At 54.4% G+C, this 25,076-nt stretch overlaps 2 protein-coding genes across 3 annotated transcripts in view; one reads left to right on the forward strand and one right to left on the reverse strand.

The window, feature by feature from the left end:
• The window catches only part of STAB1 (stabilin 1), a 67,170-nt gene extending 51,431 nt beyond the window's left edge, over positions 1-15,739 (forward strand). The window contains exons 42-70 of the mRNA XM_050904418.1: positions 351-476; positions 1,253-1,326; positions 1,679-1,753; positions 2,338-2,457; positions 3,482-3,529; positions 3,656-3,739; positions 4,648-4,794; positions 4,962-5,099; positions 5,766-5,825; positions 5,931-6,107; positions 6,646-6,728; positions 7,083-7,086; positions 7,227-7,373; positions 7,544-7,609; positions 8,191-8,416; positions 9,090-9,239; positions 10,109-10,213; positions 10,672-10,779; positions 10,967-11,160; positions 11,854-11,998; positions 12,471-12,604; positions 12,959-13,124; positions 13,357-13,463; positions 13,693-13,812; positions 14,237-14,389; positions 14,512-14,631; positions 14,857-15,003; positions 15,316-15,468; positions 15,547-15,739. Coding sequence (XP_050760375.1) covers positions 351-476; positions 1,253-1,326; positions 1,679-1,753; positions 2,338-2,457; positions 3,482-3,529; positions 3,656-3,739; positions 4,648-4,794; positions 4,962-5,099; positions 5,766-5,825; positions 5,931-6,107; positions 6,646-6,728; positions 7,083-7,086; positions 7,227-7,373; positions 7,544-7,609; positions 8,191-8,416; positions 9,090-9,239; positions 10,109-10,213; positions 10,672-10,779; positions 10,967-11,160; positions 11,854-11,998; positions 12,471-12,604; positions 12,959-13,124; positions 13,357-13,463; positions 13,693-13,812; positions 14,237-14,389; positions 14,512-14,631; positions 14,857-15,003; positions 15,316-15,468; positions 15,547-15,597 — 3,428 coding nt within the window. The 3' untranslated portion in view covers positions 15,598-15,739. The remainder of the gene's footprint in view (positions 1-350; positions 477-1,252; positions 1,327-1,678; positions 1,754-2,337; positions 2,458-3,481; positions 3,530-3,655; positions 3,740-4,647; positions 4,795-4,961; positions 5,100-5,765; positions 5,826-5,930; positions 6,108-6,645; positions 6,729-7,082; positions 7,087-7,226; positions 7,374-7,543; positions 7,610-8,190; positions 8,417-9,089; positions 9,240-10,108; positions 10,214-10,671; positions 10,780-10,966; positions 11,161-11,853; positions 11,999-12,470; positions 12,605-12,958; positions 13,125-13,356; positions 13,464-13,692; positions 13,813-14,236; positions 14,390-14,511; positions 14,632-14,856; positions 15,004-15,315; positions 15,469-15,546) is intronic.
• Positions 15,740-17,178: 1,439 nt separating this feature from the next.
• The window catches only part of NT5DC2 (5'-nucleotidase domain containing 2), a 30,318-nt gene continuing 22,420 nt past the window's right edge, over positions 17,179-25,076 (reverse strand). For both annotated transcript variants that reach the window (XM_050904474.1, XM_050904473.1), the window contains 5 exons: positions 23,890-23,971; positions 20,195-20,281; positions 19,568-19,708; positions 19,269-19,333; positions 17,179-18,772 (listed from right to left, as the gene is read on the reverse strand). In XM_050904474.1, the coding sequence (XP_050760431.1) occupies positions 18,511-18,772; positions 19,269-19,333; positions 19,568-19,708; positions 20,195-20,281; positions 23,890-23,971 (637 nt within the window). In that variant the 3' untranslated portion in view covers positions 17,179-18,510. The remainder of the gene's footprint in view (positions 18,773-19,268; positions 19,334-19,567; positions 19,709-20,194; positions 20,282-23,889; positions 23,972-25,076) is intronic.

The following is a 25,076-nucleotide window of genomic DNA, read 5'->3' on the forward strand; positions in this document are numbered from 1 at the left end:
GTTTGAAAATGAGTGAGGGGGGAAAAAAGCAAAAAAAAAAAAAACATTTACATTGTGCAGGAAAATATTTTTTTTTGTTGTCTAGCCATTAGTCCTCAGTGAGCAAATGCTGTGATGGAAAGACTTCTTAGTCCAATTTGGGGGTTACTTAAGCTCAGCATGACTTTTGGACTGGCCTCTCTCAGATCTGGATGAGGCCTCATGCCTTTAAAGGACCCACAGTTTCATCAAGAAACAAAGGGATTTTAATAAGATGTTGTGATTTTTGTTAAGATGGATGATCATTCTGGCACAGTTCATCTTTCCTAGATGCTCTGAGCTGACTCTGCTTCTCTTGTTTGTGGTCACAGAAATAGATCCATGCACTGTCGATCATGGTGGCTGCTCCATACATGCTGTGTGTACTAAAGTGTCCCCAGGAGAGAGAACCTGTGTTTGTAAGGAAGGCTACGCTGGAGATGGGACGCTCTGCATGGGTGAGTGCTCAGTGCATGTTTTGGTGATAGCGGTGAGGCATCATCCATGCAAAGGGGAATTTCAGACTAAAAGCATTAAAATTTCAGGTTAAAGTGTTGAATAACTCAATTCTCCTTTCACTTTGTTCATGCAGTGATTATTTCAAAGCAAGTAATTGCTGGCTGATCTTGATTCAACTGTCTTTCTGCTTTTTGTTGAGGTGTATGCACACATACGTGTACGCGTGTACATACATACCTGTAGGTATGTGCTCAGCATTCTCCCAAGTCATGATTAGTGAAGTGGTCATCACTGTCCCAGCACAGTGCCACCCAAAACTGGGCAGAGAGCCCACGCTGCCCTTGGCACCTGTCTCGCTGGATGGCCTCAGACCAGTGTTTTGGTCTCAAACCAAAAGAGCCCTAAGAGGTTTCTTGCCCTGATGCGTGTCGTGGAGAGGTCCAGAGACAGAGGGTGAGGGCAGTCTCCCACAGTGGTGCTCTGAGATGAAGATGGAGCTGTGGGAGAGTCCAGTCCTCTCATACCCTTTAAAGCACACCCAGGCGGGTGTGGGATTTTCTGTGGGCAGATTTATCACAACTCAGACCCACGTGTGGCAGGAGTAGAACTTGCAGCTGTTCCCTATTCCTTTGCTGTCACAAGTCACTTTTCCACCAAAATGTTTCCCCAGCTGGGAAGGTCCTCCCTGTTGCTTTCCCAATACCTCTTTGGTCACCGATTCCCGGCTGCCTTGAGCAGCCCTCAGCAATAATGTGGCCTTATTGTTTTGCCGCAGAAATTGATCTCTGTCTCGAAAGCAACGGGGGCTGCCACACCAACGCAGAGTGCATTAAAACAGGCCCAAGGAAGGTGAGTATGTAAGATGGATGTCAGTGCAACATTATTATCGAGGTTGTCACAGCTGTGTAATTCTCTTAGAGACAATCCTTTCCATTGCAGTGCGCTGCCTTGTGCTTATTACCTTCCACATAGAAAAGTTGCCTGGGAAGGGTATGAGAAGATTGCTGTTTCCTTGAAAGCAGATGCCTTCTGTTGGCCAGAGGCTAGAGGCAGTCTCGAGTTATATTTGTTGTTGACACAAGCATGGTTATTCATGAATGTAGTGATGGGTGCTATACCACATGCTTTCCATCCAGCTCAGCCGTTGTGTGTTTTCTTTATTGGGTCCAAGTTTCAGACTGAGCATCTGTTCTCCCTCCAGGTTGCCTGCAACTGTCTTCCTGGTTACAGTGGGGATGGCGTGAGCCAGTGCAACCCCATCAACTTGTGTGAACAGGTATGTCTGCATTTTGCTGTTAGCAGAGGCGAAGGCCACAGCCTTGAAGCGTTCCTTTCTCCCAACAGTTAACAGCAAGAACAGGGTTAGCCTGCTTGTTTAGAGCTGGCTGTCTTGCCTTTTAAATACCGAAGGGATTTCCTGGTGTGTTTGGTTTCCATTGCCTCTCGCAATGACCTGCAAGTGTGTCGGCCATCTGGCACTCCCTCTTGTGGGAGAAGCAGTGTAGAAACACTGACCTAGGGTTGGAGGCATGTGGGCTTGTTTCTCTGCATCCATTTTGTGTGGGACATGCTCAAAAGCTTAAGAGTAATCTGTGCTCATGGCATCACTGCCATGTCAAAATGTTTCTCTGAATCTTGGGTTTTGTCATCACTCTGGTTCCAAAAGTCTTGTTTCATGGGACGATTTGGTGCTGAAAAGCCCTTGAGGATTTGAGTGAGGTTTATTCTAAGGCACTAGACAGATGGGAGGAATGGTTTCCTTTCCACTGGGCTGGATGTAGTTAGCAGCTCCCGCATGCAAGTGGCTGTTCAAATTGTTGGTGATGCCCCTCCATGCAAGCCTTTTGCTTTTCTTGCTAGAACAACGGAGGCTGTAGTCCATTTGGGCTCTGCAAGTACACGGGCCCTGGCACTCGAAACTGCTCCTGCTCTTGGCACAGTGTCGGAGATGGCTTCACCTGCCATGGCAAAGTGTATCAGGTGAGGAGCATGCACAGCATCTTTTGTGTTTGGGCCCCCTGCCCTGCAGCAAACCGCTCCCTCCCCTCCAAGTGTAAGCTGCAGGTGAGCAGATCTGTAGTGTCATATCGACACGTGTGTGGTGTAGGAGTGGAGGCAGGTGCTTTGAGGCAAACTATCCATAAATCGTGGGTGTATTTGGTGTGCCAGCTGTGGGAGAGAATCACAGTAAAGTGACTTTGCTCCAAAGGGAGTCATGATGTGAACACTCTGCTGCTCTGTCAGCAACGTTGGCCGTACCTCCAGTGTCCTGTTCTCTTAATGTTATAAGAGAATGGGAGTAATTTTTTTTTTCCCAAGGGAACCCACTTCTCCCGGTCTGTGGAATTAGGGCAGCTGTCCCCTGTGGCCATGCCAGGACTTGGGATCCAGTCTGGAGGGCAGCAGCCTATCTCCGGCTCTGTTGCCAATACAACGGCTGTCCTTGGGCAAACTGGTGACCTTTTCTGGTAGTGGCAAATAAAAGCTGTCATCCCCACAGCAGAGCTGGGAGAAAAGAGATGGCCTCAGTTCTGTGCTTCTGCTCTTACTGAAAGTTAGTGTGGTAAGGAGAGGGAGTTTGCCCTGCCAAGACTATGTCTGCCACTCTGGATAGCATCCCAGAACTGGTAGTGGCAGCACAGTGAGGTTAAAGCGGAGGTATTGTGAAGCACTTGAGGTGTCCCATGAGCACAGGGGCAGTTAAACCTATGAGACAGCTGCTGCAGAAGCAGCCAGCTTTCATCTCTCTGTCCGCTCCATCCTGCAGCATCTGCGATGTGAATGGTCCAGGCAGAGGTCACTGCCTGCTTTGTAACCTCCACGTCTTCCATACCTGCAGTGCTGGCAAGGGAGGGAGGGAAAGATCACTATAGTGTGTCAGGAGAACCGGTGTCTCATTGGGGTGGGAGGGTGACCTGGAGTGGAAGGAGCAGGTCACTGTGCTGGCTGGTGAGGAGCAAGTTGAAGGGACTGTGCTAACACCAGCTGTTTCTCTTTGTTTAAGGAGCTTGGAAGGATCGAAGATGCATCCGTGTTCTTTAAGATGATACTGGTTGGTGACAAACAGCTTTGTCCTTGTCTCTGTGTAGTAGATCCCACTTAGGGTTTCCTGCAAAGGGTCTTGCTAACTGGAACTGTGTTTTCTGTTTCCCTTCCCACAAATGCTCTTCTACCACAGGCGGAAAACATCAAGGAGCTCAGTGGGGCAGGGCCTTTCACTGTCTTCGTCCCACGGACAGATTTCATAGGAAACACCACAACGGTAAGTGTCCTCCCATCCCAAGAGCTGTCAGGTGTTTGGCAAGCTCCAGTTGTGGCAATGTCCCCTCTGGGCTGTTCTGCCCAGTGAATTGAAGCAAAGGGGCTGCACTGCAGAGGGTTAAAGGCATCCCCCATTCTCCATCGGTGTAAGAGCAGAGGTTTGAAGGCTGACTCACTGCAGAGACAGTCTGAGCAGGAATGGACATGGCTCCTGTTGTAAGGAGACCCTTACTGGAGACCCTCTCTCATGGTCCTCAGAGGCACTGTGCCACATCAGTGATGTGTGGTGACTTCCCTTGCCCACGGCTATTAGGGGCTGGTAACAGCAAGGCTTCAAGGCATCTGTGACAATGACCTCTTATTCCTTCTCTGTGCCTCAGGTCCTGCCGTTCCACTTCCATTGGTCCCTTCCTTCTAGTCCCAACAAGTGGGATGTCTGGGGCAAGTGGAGACCTGAGGGAGGAGAGATCCTTATTCATGACTGTGAACCAGGTTCTTAACCAACAGCTTTTTGGTGTTGGTGTAATGGAATATCCTAATACCATCAATGACAAGTCCTATTGTGCAGCGTCACACTGCTAGTCCCAACCTTTTTCTCGTGGGCTCCCCATACACCCAATAAAGGAGCAATTCCCAATGACCGCATATCCCAGGCATCACTTCCTCAAGGCCAATGTGGTCATTTGTCCTCCATCAAGGGACCTGAATGCTGGTTTTGTGAAGCTGGTTGAAATTTCCCAAAGCTCTCAAATGGTTTTGTGCATTCACCACGTTTTGGCAGGACTGGCTTTCCTGCAGGGATGGGTCAGAGGGGGCTTGGACAATCCAGGTCTCCCTCATCGGGTCTGGGGGCCCCCCCTGCAAGGCAAAGTGCCCCAATGTGACCTCATTCTTGTTTTCTGTCTGTAGTTTGAGGAGTGGAGGAGCAGAGGTCTCCTCCGGGACCTGCTTCGCTACCACATGGTGGGTTGCCAGAAATTGCTGTCCAGTGACCTGGAAGACCAGGAGTCCCTTACGTCTTTATCTGGCCACAAAATAAACATCACAGTGGAAGAGGTAGTTCTCCGCCACATTTCCCTTCCCTGTCCCACTTGTCAGGATGTCACTTTTGCTGTCATTTGAAGGCCACTGTGGTTGTGGCAAGTGACTTGCCTAGGGCCCGCAGATGGCTCATAGGGCGGTGCTGTGGGTGTGAATACCTCACCGCATCCCTTCTCTCTCAGAATAGCATCTATCTCAATGAGGAAGCCAAAGTGGTCGTGAGTGACATCATCGGCGTGAACGGGGTCATTCATTTCATCAACAAGATCCTCATTCCAAGTGACCTGGTGGACCGTAACATTTCCTCAAAGATCTCTCGGGTAAGGCTGAAGCAGTGACTGTGCCCTGATAACTGCTGTGCTGAGAACAGAGCTAGGATCTTTCTCCCAACAGCTCTGATAGTGCTGTCCCTGATAAGCCCTCAGCCCAAGGCCACATGGGGTGCTCTTCCTCCCTGTTCATAGCTGTGTAGGGGTTGTCTGAGGGCACGGATTTGGCTTGTGAAGGTGACAGCATTGGTGGTACAGCCATATTTGGGACAGAATGAGCCTTATCCATCACTAGGGAACAACAGTGCTGGATGTAGGCAGGGGGATCATGTCCCAAGCCAACCATCACACTCCTTTTCCAGTGCAGAGCAGATTGCAGGGTGAGATTGCCAGTGTCTCTCTGGTACTCCTCAAATAAGCGCTAGGAGCTTATAGATCCTGCGCTTTACAGAAGATAACACATTTTCTGTACAGCACAAGAGTGCTGAAATTCATCCCAGCTCCTGCCATAGCAGCACCTACCCAGGATGAATCAGAAAAGTGGTGGCTGCTGAATGCCAGCGCTCCCAGGCCAAATCCATCAGCGTCATGATGACAGAGATAAACTTGTGTTTAGCTACTGTAGTTGTTAACTGTCTGGTTTCTCCCCTGCATTGCTCCTCCAGGTCCTGGAGGGGGACCTCTTAGTGACAGTTGTTTGCTTTCTTCCTTCTGCAGCAAAATATCACAGAAGTGGCAGAGGCCTTTGGGTACACCATTTATAGCAAGCTGCTGCAGGTGAGCAACCTGACTCCTGCTGCTCTGTGGGGAGGTGGTGTGTACACGTGCACGTTCAGTTTTGGCTTGTGGCTTTTTCTTTGTATCCCGTCTTATCTCGGACAGGACGCGGAGCTGCTGCCACTGGTTAGTGACCCCCTGCATAGACCCTTCACCATGCTGTGGCCCACAGATGCTGCGTTTAACACCCTCTCGGAGAAAAGGCAGAAGTGGCTGTACCACAGAGAGCATCGGGACGTGCTGGCCTCCTACCTCAAAGCACACATGATCAGGGACACAAAGGTAAGTGTGAGAACAAACAGGCTCGTACTTCCCGAGGCCGCATGTGGTGCCATGGTTACGCCAGAGCGACCTTGCCAAATATTTTGCTGCTGTAGAACACGCAGCATATTAGTTGTCTTGAGAGACCCAAAGCTGTTTGAGCATTTGAGGCAACTACCGCTTCATCATGAACCTCTGGTGCAGCGTGGCCGAGCTGAAACCTTCTGTCATCAGCTTCTTAGGGAGGCCACATCACTGCCAGAGTGTCAATGCGAGGCTCACAAGCAGGCTTTTGTCTATAGGGATGACGAACAAGGGAAGAGTCCAGCTGAGCAAAACCAGGGCCTGCTTACGCACGCTGGTCTCTCACTGTTCAGGAATCTGGGACTAACCCAGCATAGTTATGCTGTTCCACCCACGCTGGCTTCATGTGCTGCCATGTCACAGCCCCTCTCAGTGTGGCTGCTGACCCCTGTCCTCACCAGGCAGCGTCCCGTTAGAAGTATGAACTGCCGGTTTTGCCTGTCTCTCCCTTCACATACTTCTTTTTCCCTCTTAGATTGTTGCTGGTAATGTGCCCCAAGTTGAATCCATACGGACCATGCACGGCTCCACTGTCTCGTTCAGCTGCAGCAAAACCACGTGGTGAGTGATGGCGATGCTGGGCTCAGCTTTCCGCTGAGCAAGTGTCCCTGGGCATAGCCACGGGGCAACTGATGCTCCATGTGGGTCACCGGCAGGAAGCGAACACAGAGTTGGAGTGCTTGCAGGCTGAGACACCCCATTCCCCTGGCTACAGCTGAGCCTGTAGAGAGGCTCAAGACTCTGTGGCCAGCTGGCAGAAAAGTGCAGAGGCATGTGGTACCTGCACATGCACTTCACGATGACCAGGTTGCAAAGCCAACCGCATGGTGCCATGACCTTTACAGAGCACGTGTTGCATGGACAGAGGCCATTTCTTAGGAGAGATGGTGATGAAAAGTGGCAATCGGGAAGGGTGGTCAGGGACATGAGCACAGAGATTTTGGAGAGTTCTTGAGGTGATTGAGAAGTTGTGGCAGCCAAAAAGGGCAACTTTTGGGTGGTGCAGCCAGGATGTAGGATGTGCCAGGATCACAAGTTGCTTTCTTCCTCTGGCAGGGGGAGCTTCTGGTGGGGAACGGCGATGCCACCATCATCCAGAGGCACATGGAATTCAATGGGGGCATTGCTTATGGCATCGATAGGCTGTTGGAGCCACCAGATCTGGGATCTCGGTGTGATGAGTTTGTCTTTGTTGAGCTGCAGGTGAGCACTTGCGATGAGGCCGGTGAGGATCTATGCCACCTGTTGAGTCCCATGCTTGGGAAGAGGGATGTCGGGAGGGCTTGCTGCTCTTCCTCGGCAAAGCTCCAAGCAGCCGAGAGAGGCAGAAGCACATATTGAGTTGTTGTGAGGTTTCTTTCTCCCCTCCACAGGGATCTACAGAGAGCTGCGGACTCTGTGGCTTTGAGCCACCCTGCCCTGCTGGCTCCGTTCAACGGGTAAAGCTCACAGCTTTGTCACCAAGCAGGCCTGTTACAGGACTAATGACAATACCCACACCCCCCTCATGTTTTAGCAGCAAAATGAAGGCACACCTGCATGTGGCGAGTCCCTCGGCTCGCTCGCATTGTCCATGCCTTGCCCCAAGTCACACGGTCCCGTAGGGCAGGAGCTGGGCTGGGCAACATGGGGTCAGGGGCTCCAATGGTCTTTGTTTGGTCAATCCCTGTATGGGTGACAGGGGCTGCAGGGGTCCCTGCAACAGCACTGGGGGCTTCTCTGGGTGCTTTATAGCAAAAGAGCTCAGCCTGGCTGCTGAAGATGGACCAGGGATCAGATGGAGAGTAGCCTTGGGGGGCAGTGGTTGTACCCCAGTCTCACTGCATCACCCGTTGTCTCTCTCTGCTGGGCTTCTGGCATGTCCCTGAGGTACATCTGTGGCTCCTCTGTCACCAGCCCCATCGCATGTTAGGAAGCCTCTGTTACTTCTCATAAAACTGAATGAGTGGCACAAGAAAAGTCAAGGTGAGACATCAGTGACCAATGTGGCAAACTCTGTGTTTTGCCTGTTTCCTCGCAGGGGGAAACCAAGCGCTGCTACTATTATGGAAACCAGCTGTTGAGAAACACTTTTCTGTTTCACCGCAACTCCCTGTTGCGGCCGTCCTGGCCACCCTCCCCGTGGGACTCCTTCAGAAGACACTTCTCTTCCAGGGGGCCTCTGAAACGAGGCTGCAAGAGGAGCTGTATTTCCACCCAGTGGGTCCCCCAGTGCTGTGCAAACCACTATGGCCGTGACTGTCAGGGTAAGGAGCCACACAACCCTTTCCTGCCGTGGCCCTTTCTCTTGTGGGAAGGTGGCATTACTGGTTCAGCACAGACGTCTGGCGTCCATGAATGTGCTTCCCTGGAGAAGGGTGGGCAAAACCCCAGGCAGGGAGCCCCAGTCTCTAGAGGCTGCAGGGAACAATCCCCTGGGAGTGCGTGTGGATGCTATCGTAACAGGGAATTCCCATTCCTCGGAGAACCATGTGTCCCCATGGAGAGCCCTGGGCACGGGGCTGCTGGGGGTGGCTGTCAGACATGTCACTCACCTCTAGGTGTTGCCGATGCTCAGCCATTCCCTAGCATCTGCCTTCTGCGCATTGTGCATGGGCAGCTTTCATGTCCTTGGATGAGTCTGCTGCCAGGTTAGCATGGGGTGGGCCAGCACAGACTCAGCACATTGCAGCAGAGGGTCTTCCCAGGCTGGAAGCTGGGAATTTATTCCTCCTACCCCTGTTCGTAAGGTTTATTGTCATGGGATGTCCCCAGCACTCTCTCTCCAGACTGCCAAGCAGGCTTTGTGGTCCGAGCACCCCGTAAGCAGCAGCTCACGTGGCACCTGGTGTGCAGGCTCTGCGTGGGGGCAGCGGGTGGCTCCCCTCCTGCACAGGGTCACTTTGTCACTGCAGCCTCACTAAGGTGCCCCATTTGCAGCGTGCCCAGGAGGGCTGGAGGCACCGTGCAGTAACCGTGGTACCTGCGACGACAAAGTTGGTGGCTCAGGGAGATGCAACTGCAGCCAGGCTTTCATCGGGACCAGCTGTGAGCTGTGCGCGCCGGGCAGATACGGGCCAGACTGCCGAGGTAAGGGGGAAGCTGTGGGGTGGCAGCAACGCAGAGGGTTTGTGCGGAGGTGGCTGCAGCACACAGTGCTGCTTGGAGAGGGGGGAGGTAGGTGCTGGGCTGACCTCTTGGCAGCCTACAGCATGGGAATCAGCACTGCCACATATGCATCGGTCCCCACAGCGCTCAGGTCAGACCTCTGGGGCTGGGGACATCCCTCCCTGGGCTCTTGGCCGGACAGCCGTTAATCCAGCTGTAGTTTGAGAAGGCTGTGTGGCATGTGCCGGGAGCTGTGGCCAGTGCAGCCATGCTGCCGATGACCTCACCTCTGTGCCGAGGCCACGGGGTCAAAGACCCCTTCTTGTTTGTCAAGCACAGCTGAGAGCCCCAGTCTGGCAGAAGGTATTAAGATGTATTTTGAGCTGGGAGGGAGACAAATCCATAAGTTGTGATGAACCCTGTACAGAAAGAGCATCTCCTGGGACGTGCTCAGCAGGGACCTGTGCCTCTGTGAGGCAAAGGGAAGGAAAAGGGAGTCCCCCATCCTCCCATCCCAAGCTGGGCCTTACGGGGCCTCCAGGAATATTTGGCTGTACGTTTGCAGGGACTTAGAGTGAAAAACGCATCTCCAGAAATGCCCAGGGGAGGGGAATGATGGGGCTTTGTGGGTGCGGAGAAGCTTCCCCTCCTCTGTGAAGGGTGCGTGTTGCAGAGGCGGGGAGCCAGGGCTGGCAGCGACAGGAAGGGATGCACGTGTACCGCCATGCCTGCCTTCATGCACTGCCCACACAAGCCACGTTTCTGCCACGTGGCTGTCCCATGGCCTGAGTGTGGCCTTTCACTGCCACCAAGGCGGATGTCATGACAGTGTTTTTATCCATTCCTCACAGAGTGTAACTGTACCGAGAACGGCGTGTGCAACGGAGGACTGCATGGCGATGGCTTCTGCTTCTGTGCTGAGGGCTGGACTGGAGACCGCTGCGAAATCAGGCTAGGTGAGGGATGCCAAGCCCCACCACCTACTATTTCCTGGGACCCGGTGCCATATGGCTGCTTTCCCAGTAGCTGGATTGTTCAAGCAGCTGGTCAGAAATATCTCCAAAACAGAGCTCTCAGTTGCGGGGCTCATCCTGAGATCTGGCCCGTGCTGTTGAATTTCCCAAGGGTTGGGGTGGTGAGGAGGAGGAGGAGGAGGAGGAAAGCTCCTCTTGATCATGAACAAGTCCCTGAGCTCAGAGGTGCTCCAAGAAGAGCTTGAGGGTGAGGTGAAGGCCTGAGGTATATCTGATGGAGTAATGGTCCTCTGCATTGGGGCAAGGGATCTGCAGAAAAGAACAGGGGGAGAGAGGGGGGAGCGTGGGGCAGGTGGCCTGGGGCAGAGGCTGGCGATGGCAGTCGTGCCCGTGTTGCAGCCCTTAGATCATTCTGACCTGTGTGTGCATTCTGGTTTCAGTCATGACGCCCACCTGCTCTCCACCGTGCCACCCCCAGGCTGTCTGCCGCTCCGGCAACCTCTGCGAATGCAACCTACACTACGAAGGCGATGGGAGAATGTGCTCAGGTAGGGGGGAGCCACGAGGGGCTGGGGTGGAGGAATGGTGAGCGAAGGGGAAAGTGGACAACATGGCAAGACAACAACAGGTGACCATCTCCTGATGGCCATATTGGTGTGACGACTGGCAAGACAGACAGACCACCAGGACACCTAGCAAGGTCTTTTGGTTAACCTAACACTTTTATCCCTGCAGTGATTGACATGTGCAGCCAGGACAACGGGGGGTGCGCCAGGCACGCACAGTGCACACAGGTTGGTGTGAACGTCTCCTGTTCCTGTGCTCCCGGATACGGAGGCGACGGCTACGTCTGCGACCCCATAGACAGGTGTGCGGACGGTAGGAATGGGGACTGCAGCCAGCATGCCAACTGCATCAGCACCGGCCCGGTGAGTACATGCCCTAGGTCTGGGGAGATCTGCGTGCCTGGGAGAACACCGCAGGTGGCTGCCGTGGGGTGCTTCAGGCTGCTGGAGGACAGCGATGTGACAGTGTCCCCCGTTACTGCAGTCCCCAGGCCTGCCCCTCCTCGCTGGTCCCCTCAGCTATTGCGTTCATCCTGCAGGTCCTTACTGCCAGGCAGGGGCCATGCCCTCAGGCTGCTGCCTGGCTGTGGTGATGGTCCTGGTGATGTTATGCTGAGGCCATTTTTCCCCATTCCTCTGTCTAAGGGGCATAACCTGTGTCAGTTGTGGTATTTCTGGACTGTTTTGGGGGCTCTGGGATGGTCCTTCAAGGACAATGCAGCCATTTTTGCAGAGGAACCAGAGCTTCTCACTGCAGGCCAGAAGATGGGACTGGGAGCATGATGTAGTGCAAGAATCATGAGCCACGTACCTCGAAGCTCAGCTGTCTTTCGAACAGCGCGTGACAAGGATTCAGTGTGACATTTTTTGGTTCATGTGCAGATGGATGTGGGGATAGGACAGAGGCAATGCGGCCTTCCATAGCTCTGTCATAGGCCCAGCAGGCTGTAGAGGCGTTCTGAAGGCTCACCCCCATCTTCACAGGGATACAAGGATACCCAACTGGCATCTGTGTGTTTGCACTCACACAAATGCCATCCTTTCTTTGTGCTGCAGAACGAGCGGCGCTGTGAGTGCAAGCAGGGCTACGTCGGTGACGGGATCCAGTGCCTGGAAGAGGCCGTCCCCCCCACGGACCGGTGCCTGGAAGACAACGGGCGGTGCCATCGGGAGGCCATTTGCACCGACCTGCACTTTCATGGTGAGTGTGCTCAACCCCGCAGTGTTGTTCCATGGAGAGGTCACACTCCCTCATCCTTCACCTTCTGGCTGGGGCACCCCTCGGGAGAGCTGGAGGGTGGGATGGCCAAGGGGCCGGGGACTTGTCTGTAGCTTGGTCTGGTTTTCACATTCCCCTTTTCCCCTACATGTCATACGGGGAGGATGAGCCATCCTTGTCTGCTCCTGCGTGACGCGTGAGATGGCCTCTGGTGGGATTACACTGCCAGTAAGCACTGACTCCCTCGTGGAAGGCGAGAAGCTCAGAGGAAGCCATGCTGCATCCCACCTTGCGCTCACTTGAGCATTGTCCACATCCCACCCTGCCGTGCAGCACAGAGCACCCTCCGTTGGTGGTGCTGTCTGTGCTCACACAGGGGACCCACGCGACTGCCCCAGGGAGGCTGCTCGCTCTCTATACTGTACTGATGCTCCCTGGCCTTGGTATGTTGCAGATAAGACTATGGGCGTATTTCATCTGCAGTCACCCCGAAAAAAGTACGACTTCACTTATGAGCAGGCTCAGGCGGCCTGTGCCGCAGAAGGCGCTTCCCTGGCCACTTTCCAGCAGCTCTCGGCAGCACAGCAGGTCAGGGCGGGGATGCAGTGGTCGGGCAGGGGCTGGCTCCATCGCCTTGTGGGGTGGGGACATGCAGTGCTGCTCCCCGGGCCTGGTCCAGCGGTAGCGAGCCCATGATGTGTGGGTGGGTGACCTCTCATCCCCTCGGCCAGGCCCTGTTTGCTCCATCTACATCCATGAAACCAGTAGGGCCGGTGGGTCTTGCCAGTCACATTGGGATGAGACCTCTGGCAGTGCCAGTGCCCAGCCCTTTAGGTGTTGCGGGGATGTCGGATAAAGCTGCACGATGGGAGTGTGCATCAGGGCAGAAAACCTGGGCCAGAGAGATTATTTTTAATCTAATCATTCATTTTCCTCTGCTAGATGGGATTCCATCTGTGCTTGGTGGGTTGGCTGGACAATGGCACAGCCGGATACCCCACGGCCTACCCCAACCCCAGCTGTGGGGCTAACCGAGTGGGTATCGTGGACTATGGCTCCCGAAGCAACCTGAGCGAGACCTGGGATGCGTTCTGCTACCGGGAGAAGGGTGAGTGGCGCAAGTGCGGTTCCTGGGGACAGTCCTGTCGGGCACAAGAGGTGTGTCAGGGCAGCAGGCAGAGAACTGCCCTTGGAGCATGAAGCACAGGCAGGCGAGCACATCCCCTTCTCCCCATGCCCACGTCAGGAGGGAACATGCTGAGGGGGATCCGGAAGTCAAGGGAGAGGTGGCCAGTGTAGCCACCATTGGCGAGTCAAGTCACATCTTGGTGTTCCTGCAGATCTGACTTGCACCTGCCGCGATGGGTTCGTGGGAGATGGGTATTGGTGCAGCGGCAAACTCCCTGATGTGCTCGCAGACAACGCTCGCTTCTCCACCTTCTATTCCGTAAGTGATGCTCTCGTGGTTCTTCGGTATGCCAGCAGCCGGCCACACGGCAGAGGAAGGGATCGGCCGCAACAGGGAGAAGTGGTGGTTTGGTCTGCATGCGGCGTAGGAAGTACAAACACAGAGGCATTTTCTTTCCAGGGCTGGGGGATGTTTCCTGGGCTGGGGAAGGTAACAGTATTGAGCTGCCGGCAGCGTGCTGATGGGAAAGATCTCCCATCTTTTCCAGATGTTGCTCAATTTTGCTGATGACACAGAAGAAGGACTGGATTTTTTCATGTATTTGTCTGATGACTCCGCTCCCAAAACTCTCTTCGTCCCTCTGAATTCTGGCTTCGCAGACAATGAAGTAAGCAAGCAGGGACAAGCGGTCGCTTGAGGGTGCATGGAACGAACTATCAGAGCCCCAGAGGAGAGCAGGAGTCCGCCAAAGCTGGCATGGTGGTGACGTGAAATAGAGTCTGGGGAAGGAGGAGGAATTTAGGTCAGAGGGGACCGCTGGAGGTCTCTAGTCCAACCCCTCACTCAGAAGAGCCATTTAGGTCAGGTTGCTCAGAGCCTTCTCCAGTTGAGCTTTGACTATTTCTAAGGATGGCAATCTATCTCCCCCTTCTCTGCAGAGTCGTTTTGTGCCATGTTGCCCATGAATTGAGCTGTCTTGTGGCTGGGGAGAGTGTCTGGGCTTAGCCCAGGTGGGGGCTGCACACAGCAGGAGGGAGGGGGTGAGAGCCAGCTCAGCCGTTTCTCATCTCTGCTCCCTGTTGCTTTTTCAGACGCTGACAGGAGAAGAACTGAAGCTCCATGTGTCGTCCAACAATGTCGTCCTCTTCAGCTTCAACCTCACAACGGGCACCATCATCCCGTCCCAGTCAGGATATGACCTCCATGTATCAGACCTCCCAGTGGGCAATAGTACAGAGCACTCAGTAGGTTTAACCTCGGCAGAGGTCAAAAAAACCCCCACAGGTTTTCACCACATCTCTTTTGAGATAGGGAAGCACAGGGAGGCTTTCTGGTTGGGTGACATCATCTCTGTCCTGTGCTGTAGGATGCCAAGGGGATCAATGACACGATGATTGTGGAGTGGGACATCATAGCTTTCAACGGCATCATTCATGCGATTGCAGAGCCGCTGAGGATCCCACCGCCCGTTGTTCATCTTGGTCAGGTGAGTGTCCGAGGGCACGAACGGGGAAGAAAGGCACTGAAACAGCAGGCGCCAGGCCTGGGAACAGGGACAAAGCGACCGAGTCATCCCCAGGGCTGGCCTCGTCCTCTCTGCTCTCCTGGCACGGCTCATTTCGGCTGGGCTGCCCACGGTCACAGTGGGGCTCCGCAGCAGGGTGGCTGTGCCAGGGGAGTGCCGTAATGGGGCCGCTGTCTTTTGACGCAGGTGAACAGCATGGTGCAGGCGTCGGGCTCCGTGGCCACAGGGACGTTGTCAGCACTGTGCTTTGCGCTGGCGCTGGCTGCCGGCGCTGGCGTCGCCTATTACTGTGTGAAGAGGCGGCGGCGGGAGGAGCAGTTCGGGTATTTTCAGGTAAGCGCAGCCTGCAGGCTGGGGAGTGGGTCAGGGGCAGGGCAGCGGCCTCTCTGGGGCGAGGGCAGGGGGATGGAGTCTGGGAGAGCACGGATCAGCTGTGGGGTGCCCTGAGGGGCACTGGGGGCTGTGGTGGGGGGCAGCCACGCGTGGGAGAGGCACTGGGCGGGGTGGAGGGGGAGTGATGGGGTGGGTGTGATGAGGGGAAAGGGGGCTCCGCCCGGGCGACAGGGGGCGGCCGAGGGCCAGGCCCACCCCCGGGGAGCCCCGCCCCCCCGGGGAGCCCCGCCAATCCCGCGCCTCCCTTTCCAGGCGGACCTCCACGCGGACGAGGAGGAGGAGGAGGCGGTGCCGCAGCAGGAGCGCGCGGGGCCGCGCCCCGACAGGCCCCGCCCCCAGCGGCCGCTCGTCGCCATCCCCAACCCGCTCTACGGCGGCCACGCCCCCGACTACGAGCCGCTGCAGGTGAGCCCCGCCCCGCCCCGCCCCGCCCCTCCGCCGCGCCCTCAGCCGCCCGGGCTCACCCCGCTCTCTCTCCCGCAGGACTCGCTCCTGGCGGACGCCTGCGCCGACACCCGCGGCTTCCCGCAGTGAGGCGCCGCTCCCTGCGGCCCCGGCCCGGCCCGGGCCCCGCCGCGCCCCGGAGGGCGCACAGAAATAAAGAGACAGCTCAGTGCCACCGGCTCTGCCCGCGCCTGCCCTCCGCCGCCGGGCTGTCAGTGCGGCTCAGCCCCTCTCCTCACCCCCCCCCCCCAGCCACGGCCTCCCACCGAGCACCCCGCCGGTGCCTGCTGCCCGTCAGGCCCCCAGCAGGTGGGGCCTCCAGCCCGTTCTCGCCCCCCACCCAGCGCCCGTCTTGGCTGGTCCCTCCCCATGCACTGTCCTGTACGAGGTGCCCCAGCGCCCACCTCCAGCACCAAGGGCTCAGTTAAAGCCAGCCCTGGGACGCACGGCCACCCACTCCAGCCGTCTTAGTGTGTGACAGCCCCTGGGGAAGGCCAGCCCTTTCTCATCTACCTTCACACTCCCCCCATGCTCAGGTACGAGTCACATCAGTTAGTCATCCCCCCCAAACACCCCTTCTGCTCCATCCAGGTGCCCCCCTGCCTGCACTATGGCCATAAACTACTCCGTGCTGGACGCCTCAGGCCTGGTCTCTCAGACACGCAAACCAGGCTCTTCCTCGGTCGTGCACCCAGAGCTGCACCCCCGGGGCAGGCAAAGGAACAGAGAGGAGCACCACCCCTGCAGTGAGTTGGTTAGTCAGTTAGTTACACATGCTGCAGACTTTTATTGAGCCTTCACACTACACACAGCGCAAAGACATCAAATGCCACATGCACATACTACAGCCATTTGATTAGAGCAGCTACGTTAACAGCAATTGTTCAGGCCACTGAGTCAAGAGCAAGGCATTTTGAAAGTCTGTGACAGGCTGGCAGGTAGCACAAAGATGAGGCAGTGAGACGCAGGTGACCGGCTGATGGGCCAGCCTGGCACACTGCCGGGGAGGAACGTTGGGGAGAAAAGGGAGGGTGGGGGGGTGTCTCACTGAGGGTTGCTTACACTTACACGTTGTACTTCAGTGCCTTTCTCTGAGGAGTTTTCTGGCAGAGGGTCCGCCACACTGACCTGGTTCCTCTCCCTTGGCTGCACCCCACATTGGCAACACTCATCCCATATAGCAATTGCTGCAGCCCAGTGCTCACAAGCAACCCGTGCCTGCCCCCATGCTAATCCCCCAGCCTCTCCCATAAACCAACAGCCCTTACCTACCACACGGACACACTGTGTGTCCTGACAAGCCATCATGCACACTCTGCAGTTGCTCACCCATTTCCTTGCCCGCTCACTGTGAGACCCAGCACAGGACGTGCATCTATTCCTTGTTCCCTCTCTCCCGTACCTGTGACCTCAACCCTGCCCGCCCCTGAGACCAAGCTGGCACTGTCACCCTTGTTGCCATCTGCAAATGGTGCAGCAGTGAGAGGAGGCGGTGGTGGACAAGGGCAACCAACATCTCCAGAGCCTGCACCAAGAGCTCTGCCTTCAAACATCCCCTGACTGCCCCTGCATGCCTGTCTCCAGTGAGAGCAGCCACATTACTCATCTCCCACATGCTTTGGGGCCCTCACAGATACTCCCCACCCCCCCCAGGGACACCTCTTACCCCTTCACCCCATAGCCATCAGCTTCCCACACACTCAGCTTTCCGATGGCATGATTTTCTCCTGTTTCCCAGGGCCAGCCAGCATCAGGGTGCCCCAAACTCTCAACAACCCCTACCCACCTAACAAACAGCCCCTTTATGCCTCCTCAACACCCTGCCTGGCACAAGCCTGGCCAAGAACAGCATGGCCCCGAGCCGGGTGAAGAACCTACTTTCTGCCCCTCACATCCCAAAGCAGCTCTGACCTGCCTGGGCCTCCAGGCCATCACCCTTGTCCCCAGTCCTCTATGCTCTGGCATCGCTACTATCACCTCTTTCCTCTCCTTCCTCCTCCTCCTCCTCAGGAGGCACTACAGTGCTTTGCAGGCCACACTCCCTTTTCTGAGCCATGACACCCAGCAGCACTTCACGCTTGCGCCTCCCCCCAGGACATCCTCACCAGCCCCTCCATACACCTTAGGCCACATCCTGGCAAACACAGGTGGAAGGCCACCACCTCTGCTGACAACCCTACACCTTCCCTGAAAGGCTGCACATGTCCCAACAGACCATACTGCATCAACTGCCACAATATTGATGTCACATGGCACCAAACCCAAAAAAATACACTAAGCTTACTCAAAAAACAGGCATGCCACCAAATACTTGTTTTTCGACCTTCTGACCTACTCACATCCAGCTCTCACCCAGGACTTGCACATCCTGCACATTTAACTAACAGTTACCTACCAGAGGCACCAGCTGGACAGACCAGTCTGGCAGGGAGCGGGATGAGGCTGAGGCTGCTGATATCAGTTCTGGATAGGTAACACTGCTGATGGTACTTTGTCATCTGTGATGGAGTCACTGATGCACTTCACTGGTTGCCCAGTCAGCAACCCTGTCCCCTCACTGTCCACCTGCAGAACTACTCACGCTGTAGTACCTGTCGGGGCAGCTACAGACCTGACAGACCTTGTCACACCTCCTGTGGGAACCCGCGTTGTGCTCACCAAGCACCGGAGACTCAAGACTCCATTTCTGAGCCACTGCTCTGGGCACAGAGCAGGGAACGGCAGCTTCCCACCACCAGCACTGGCTCTCCATCTCACCTACTCCTACAGAGGACTCCCTGCAGCTAACTTTTATGGCCCAGAACAAGCATCCATCCTCTGTCCCGCCTGCAAAGCACCTCAGGGAAAGGGATGGAACCAGCAAAGGGAAAAAAATAAACACACCATCTACACACATACGTAAGTGTCAAACGCCCTTTAGTGGTAGACAGAGGTGCTGCTGGCCAAGGAGCCTGGCCCCACGTACAGACTCAAACTGTGCTGTTGCCCGGAGTACCTGGCCCTTCACCGGATATGCACCATCTCCTCCAGGAAGGGGGTTTTCATGCAGCCTGTGCAGAGCTGATCCATCCAGAGTGGAGCCTCGTGCTGCAGAGGGGTGCGCCGGGGGTAGAAGGTGAAATTCACGTCGTAGTTCAGCAGGCAGCTGATGGAAGCCATGTAAATATCGGAGAACCGCACCAGCCGTCGAGAGAAATACGTGGGGTTGTGGAAGGTGCGGAAGATGCTTCCGAACTGGGGGTTGAACAGGTTCTTCGTCAGCGACCTGAGAGGAAGGAGATGGTGCTCTAGGTAAGAAGCCAGGGTCCCAGGTTCCTCCTCCAATCCCTTAGCCCTGGGCCACCCCACTCCCAGAAGATGTTTTGGGATCACCCTAAGTACCCTCCCACCCAGGCTGCAATGCAGACCAGTCCCTGTGCAGTGAGACTGTGATAAATATTCAATGCACTCTTACTCTTCCTTGTTACTGTATCTGTTACGGGCAGGGACCCACCCACAGTGCCAGGAGCTGCAGTAGCAGACAGCCCATCACCCCCTCCCAGCACAGGGCGACACCACCTCCCTTTTCCCACCTTGCCTTCAAACCAGTCCAACTTCCCACGCTGCAGGGCTGCACTGCTGCTTCCCTTCCCCCAGACAAGTGACACCAGGGAGGCCCACAGGCCTGCAGCACCACTGTCCCCAAAACAGGTTACAAAACAGGCCCAGTGCAGGCCTGGGAGCCCCCAAGAGCCCTCAAGAGCAAGGGGGACAACGTTCACCTGATCTCCTGCCTTTCCTTCATCCACTCCAGCAATACTTGCTTTGACTCCGCATCCTGATACATCTGCAAAGACAACAGCAGAAAGCACCATGTTGCGTCAGTCCTGCAGGCCACACCTCAGCTCCCCCCCGTTTCCACTGTAACTCACAAACCCATGAGTCCACTGCACCAGGAGGAGGAGGAGATGTTTTTGAGAACACAGGCAAGATGGTACATCCCCCGATTCCCATGCTAAGCCCAAATCGCAGACTCAGAAGGCAGCATATTACCCGTCCCGCTCAGACAGGAGCTGTTTACCTGCATTCTCTCTAGCAGCCCCGTCAGAGCCTGCTGCCAGGTCAAGGAGTGCATGTACTGCTCTGTGTTTATGATCCGAATCTCCGTCTCCAGTTCAGGAACGATGGCTCCAGTCCTCCAGCCGTGACGCAGCATGAGGTCCTAGAGGTCAGGGTGAAAAAATAACCAAGAATTCAACATAAAGATTGAAAGCCAAACACAACCCTGTTTCCTAGAAGAGTGGTCTGTTCCCATTATAGATTCCCAGAGGACAGGCATCCATGGCCCATGCCAGGTCATGCCAGTAACAGCCATCTCCTGGCCACCAGGATCAGCTGCGTGAGGGACCTAGAAATGTGGGATCCACACAAAGGGCTCTCGAATTCAGACCAACAGATGTTCTTTACCCGCAGAAAGTACTTCAGGAGCCCTTTCTCTACCGCTTGCTTCTGCCTGACAGCAGACTGGGGATGCTTATGTGTCCTATGTGTGCCCCGAAAGCCACAGCCTGCAGAGCAGCCAGCACAGCATAGCAGAGACCTGAGCACTCAGATCAGGGCCCTGCCTTACACTCCAACACAGCTGCAACCACAACAGTCACACAGGCTTGCTCCCACCTCACTGGAGAGCAGAGACCTTTTCACTTACCGCAAGGTCGCTGTACAGATGGTCACCAAAGTAGAGCACTTTGGACCCACGCCAGCCTGTCAGCCTCAGAAAATCAAAGAGGTTACCCTGCAAGTAAAAGGAGCACAGGTAGCAATGTGGTTACAGGCCAAACGCCTCCGTCCTCACTGCATGGTACTGAGCAGCTACCCCAGCAGCGCTGTCAACGCAACTGGACGTGCCACCTTACCACATGCAGATGCAAGCACTCTCATGAGATGTCAACCTGCTCGCTCCCCCACCATCCAAACCCAGAGGTTTCTGTCCTTCCCCACCTTATTTCTCTTTCTTCCCATGTGACAACCCCCCTGTACATCCCTCAGCTTTTCTTAGGCTACAGAAAAAGGCAGAAACTCTTCTGAACCCAATAGGGAATTAGGGGAAGTTCTGTGCTGTAGGGCACAGCAAGTCAAGAGGACTAAAGTCAAGGCAACAAAAGAAGGCAGTTTAGAGGCCAAAAGTGAAAGACGCCCAAATTAGAAAAGCCTGAGCAATGAACAGAAAGAACCCCAAGTGTTCTGGGTTCAGAACTTGTTGGGCTCAAGTGATAATGATTTCACCTCACAGGGTGTATCAGAGGTAAGGTGAGCACCATCATGCAAGGCTTTCGGAGTCAGGAGCACTTGAGGCTGTTCTCACATCACTAACCACCATCCCAACCCGAAAGATTACCACCACCCACGTGTTCACAGGAATTGCTTAACCAAGCCAAAAAGCCAGGCAGCTTGGGCAGATTCACAGCTAAGTAAAACAAACCAAACCCCAAAGCACCAGCTAAAGCACAGCACAGAGCAGCTTCCAAGGCCTTCCAAACATCCATCCGCAGACAGAGGAGACTTCAGGGACCCCCCTTCCATCTCCACACAAGTTTTCCACATGAGTCACAATGGAAACAAAATCCACTAGGAAAGGAAAGGGCCCCATCAACGCCAGCAGACTAGACTGTGCCAGCACAAGCAATCAACACAAACCTGCGAGCCACTGGGCAGCAATCTCTCCAGCCAGTCTCCAGTGCCAGGAAGGAGCACCCTCCTGGACAGAAAACCCCCAAACACAAGCCAGCTCCCACAACAGCCTGCAGCCCTGCATTTGGCCACATGCTGTATGCACTGCACAGGGTGCCCAGAACCAGAGTGCTGGGCCTCCTGTTGCTGCAGCATCACTGGAGCTGTGCAGACTTCCCTTAACAGCACAGAAACACAGGACCAGGCAGGCCTCTGCATTTCTTGGACACGACATTGCTGCTGTTCGCTTGAGGGTTGCTCAGGAAGCCACTGGCAGAGCAGGGAAATGGACCACAGCCTTGGGAGGAGGATGGTCCTTTTGCTGTGCTCCAGTCACCTCAAACAGCAGAGCACCTGACAAGCGGGAAGCTTGCGCTTGGACCTCCACTGAGCCACAGACCTGTTACATGACCTCCAGGAGCTGGCTGTTCTCCTCCCCTCCTGAGATTGCAGACTAGGAGAGGGATGGGAGTACATACGTGCCACAAACAGAAAACACCACATCTATGAGAAAGGAGGGACTAGAGGGCCATCACTTGAACTTCCCAGTTCCCAATGCAAAACACCAGCCTCTGAGGTCCCGTTCGTATGAGATACCCACAGCACAACCGCCATACAGCTGTGCTTCAGGGGACAGGAACAAGTCAGCTCAGAGACCTCCAGCAACATCACCAGCACAGCAAGGTCCATGGCCACTAACACTTGCCAGAAAGAAGCATATTGTGGCACTCCAAGAAACCAGAAATGCTGGGGACAGGGTGGACTACAACCAGGATACACACTCTGTAACATCCCAAGAACCACAGTTAGGCAACAATCTTGAAGCAGTCAGATGAACATTGTGGTGGGGAAGAACTGGAGAGGAGCCCAAAATCCTACCCATCCCTCCTTCCTCCCTCATCTTTTCCCTTCCTCAATGCACCATTCACTTGGGTGAGCAGCCTGTGCCCACAAGATGTAGGTGGTCAAGAGCAGGATTTAATTCAGCAATAAACCCCATGGCTGTGCTAACCCACTGGGAAAGTTTGCCCATGGGAGAGAGACTTTGTATGAGCTCTACTTGCATGTTCCTAGCTCTTGGCAGAGGATGGGATGCTAGCAGAGCACTTTGACAGACCCATCGGACAGGCCAGAGGCTTCCCAACAGCACTGCTCAAGGACATGACCTACTTTTCTACCACAGGTCAGGTCCCAGCTACTTGACCGTGATCTCACTAACAGTTTCTTCCCGTGGGACTGGACAGCTCACATAACCAAGAACAACCCGTCCTAAAGCCAGAGGCAACTTGTTCTCAGGGGACAGACCAGCTGCAAGGAGAACATCCCAAGGCAGCAAGTTCAGAGTTACAGCCCATCCTTTGGACATGCTTGTCCTTCAGGAAGGGGACAGAGACAGGAGCCAGGCTTTGTACCCTATTTGATCACCCTTGTTTCTCTATTCCCTCCTCCACAAGTCCACTTTTTCCAACCTTATGGAAGACAATTTGGACTGAGACGTGGAAGATCTTTGCATACACATCAGATGGCAGAGAGCTCTGCCTTTTTACCCTGAACTACCACACTCTTGGGAGCCCCTCCAGGACAAGAATTTCAGGACCAGGACATCAGAAGAGCCAAGGGAAAACTGCACTATTGGCCACGCTGGACAATGTCAGAACAGAGCTCCTAGGGTGAAGGTTTCATTGTACGCTGGGGCAGGGGGCATTCACTGACCCCTGCTACAGATGCAGAGGATGTTTCTCTACTACCCCTTCTCACGCAAACAGGGCAGCAGCAGGGAAAAACTCAGCCTGGCAGACATAACTCAGCACAAGTCCTCCGGGGCAGAAAGGCAAGCACCCAACACCCTAAGTTAACTGGCCCTGCTCTGCTTTTTCCCCGCCTTGTCCCTGTCCCTCCATCTCTAATGCCAAGCCCTGTTGAGCTGGGTGGAATACATCACTCCCATTGCACACCTTTCCGCAGCACGACCTACACGGAGCTGCGTAGGAAACTGTTTCAGAGCTGCAGACAGAAAGTTTTCCTACCAGGCAGCTCTGTTATACCTTATTTCAGCGCTGCCTCCTGCAACTGTAAAAAGCTGTGATTGCCAGGAGAGCAGCCTTTTCTATACCTGGCATGAAGCATCTCTCACCATTCTCAGAGGTCGGTTTATTGCGCACTGACAGGCAACACAGGCCTTGGCAGGGCTTTCCGATATAGGAAAAGACCCTTTATTCTAATGCTTACATCCCAGCAGAAGCTGAAAGACTTTTCAGAGGCATGCAAATAGCAAGGCTATTGCTCCACAGCATGCCAAGAGACATGCTGAAAGCATTCAGGGGGACAGTGCCCTACCAGGCCAGCAAGAGCTCTCTGCATGTGGACAAAGGGCATCTCTCACTGCCACCAGCCAGCGCAGCACACAGAGCCTAGAGCATGTCTTCTTACAAATGCCCTCTAACTATCACAGGCACTCTTTTCAAGGACTTCCATTTTTCACTTTTCAAACATCAAACATCCACAAGTGACCTACAGAAGAACCCATCATTTTCCCCCACCCCAACTAAGCAGATTGCCTGTTTTCCAGTGACTTCCAGGCTTTTCCAGTGACTTGCAAAACTGCAGGTGTCTTATAAGTCCCCACCATTTCAGATTCTTGCTTCATACCCCTTATGCACACATTCACTTTACCTCTTTGTAGATCTTTCCTTTCTCCAGTTGGTTTATTTTGTCCCACTGCAGTGAGCCTTTATCATCCAGTTTTCGAAAAGGTCTGGAAAAAAAGGGGGGAGATGTCAACTTCTTTTGATTTTTGGTGATTGTTACCCAGCAACCACAACATTTGAATCGGAAAACTTGTTTACCTATGTAACAACTCATAATAAAAGCTCTACGTGAGAAGTGACCTTCTGGGCCTTCTGCACTATTTTCTCAGGGGAAGACAAAGTGTGACAGGGAATATCTTTTCAAAAATGCTTCCATTGACTGTAACCATTTCATGCCAATATCCCTAACAACGCTTCTTGCTTTTCAGATACAGAGAAGAGGAAAAGAATAATAATAATAATAAAGACTCCCTCTGAAATGCTAAGGCCAAGAAGGCTTTGCCATGAAACACTTTGCGTCCTGTTCCAGTCTGGCTACGCCCCAGCCCAACAGAGACCGTGGAATGTCTTAATAGGATAAAGCAGTCTGCAGAGCGGATGGAAAGCAGTCTCCATGCTGATCTCGGCAGCTGACCTGAGCTGGCTCCTGTTGTTCCTGAGGGCTTGCCTGGTTACCTTCCACTTGGACAGAAGCAGCAAAACAAGGCTTAAGTTACTTGACCCCCATGAACATTTATGCTCAATGGGAACATTGCTCCTTCTTGGGATAAGAGTTCCAAGCTGTGAGCTCCGGGATCAAAAGCCTTGGTATGAAGCTGCTCCTGCTGCAAGCAGAGCACAATCTCATCCAGGAGTATTGTATGATCCTGAGCTGCCATAGGGCAGAAGGACTCCAGCCTCCCACCATGAACTCTACAGCCTACCCGGGCAAGGGGCTCCTCAACCACGAGTGGTCTCCAGTGCACACCTGCGTTTTCCCTCAGAGAAAACACTCCACAGTTCACTACAGCTCACCATCAGGAGGTTCCCCTCACCTTGGATGTATGTGCCATGTCATTCCAGTGGCCCACTACACGAGTGGGCCTTAGGCGCCATGCAGCCATAAGGTTTTATCTCCTAGAGGGCCAGAGCATCATAGCTCCAGGCTACATTTGTAAGACATTTCACCTACATCCCATGAAGAAAACCTTTAACCAGGTCAGCACAGCTTATAAAGCCATTTCGTACATTTACTCCTGTTTATGCTAGTGGCCTGGGAAAAGTGGGGGAAGA

This window comes from Gymnogyps californianus, chromosome 13 (assembly GCF_018139145.2).
Source record: "Gymnogyps californianus isolate 813 chromosome 13, ASM1813914v2, whole genome shotgun sequence".
Classification (NCBI taxonomy): domain Eukaryota; kingdom Metazoa; phylum Chordata; class Aves; order Accipitriformes; family Cathartidae; genus Gymnogyps; species Gymnogyps californianus.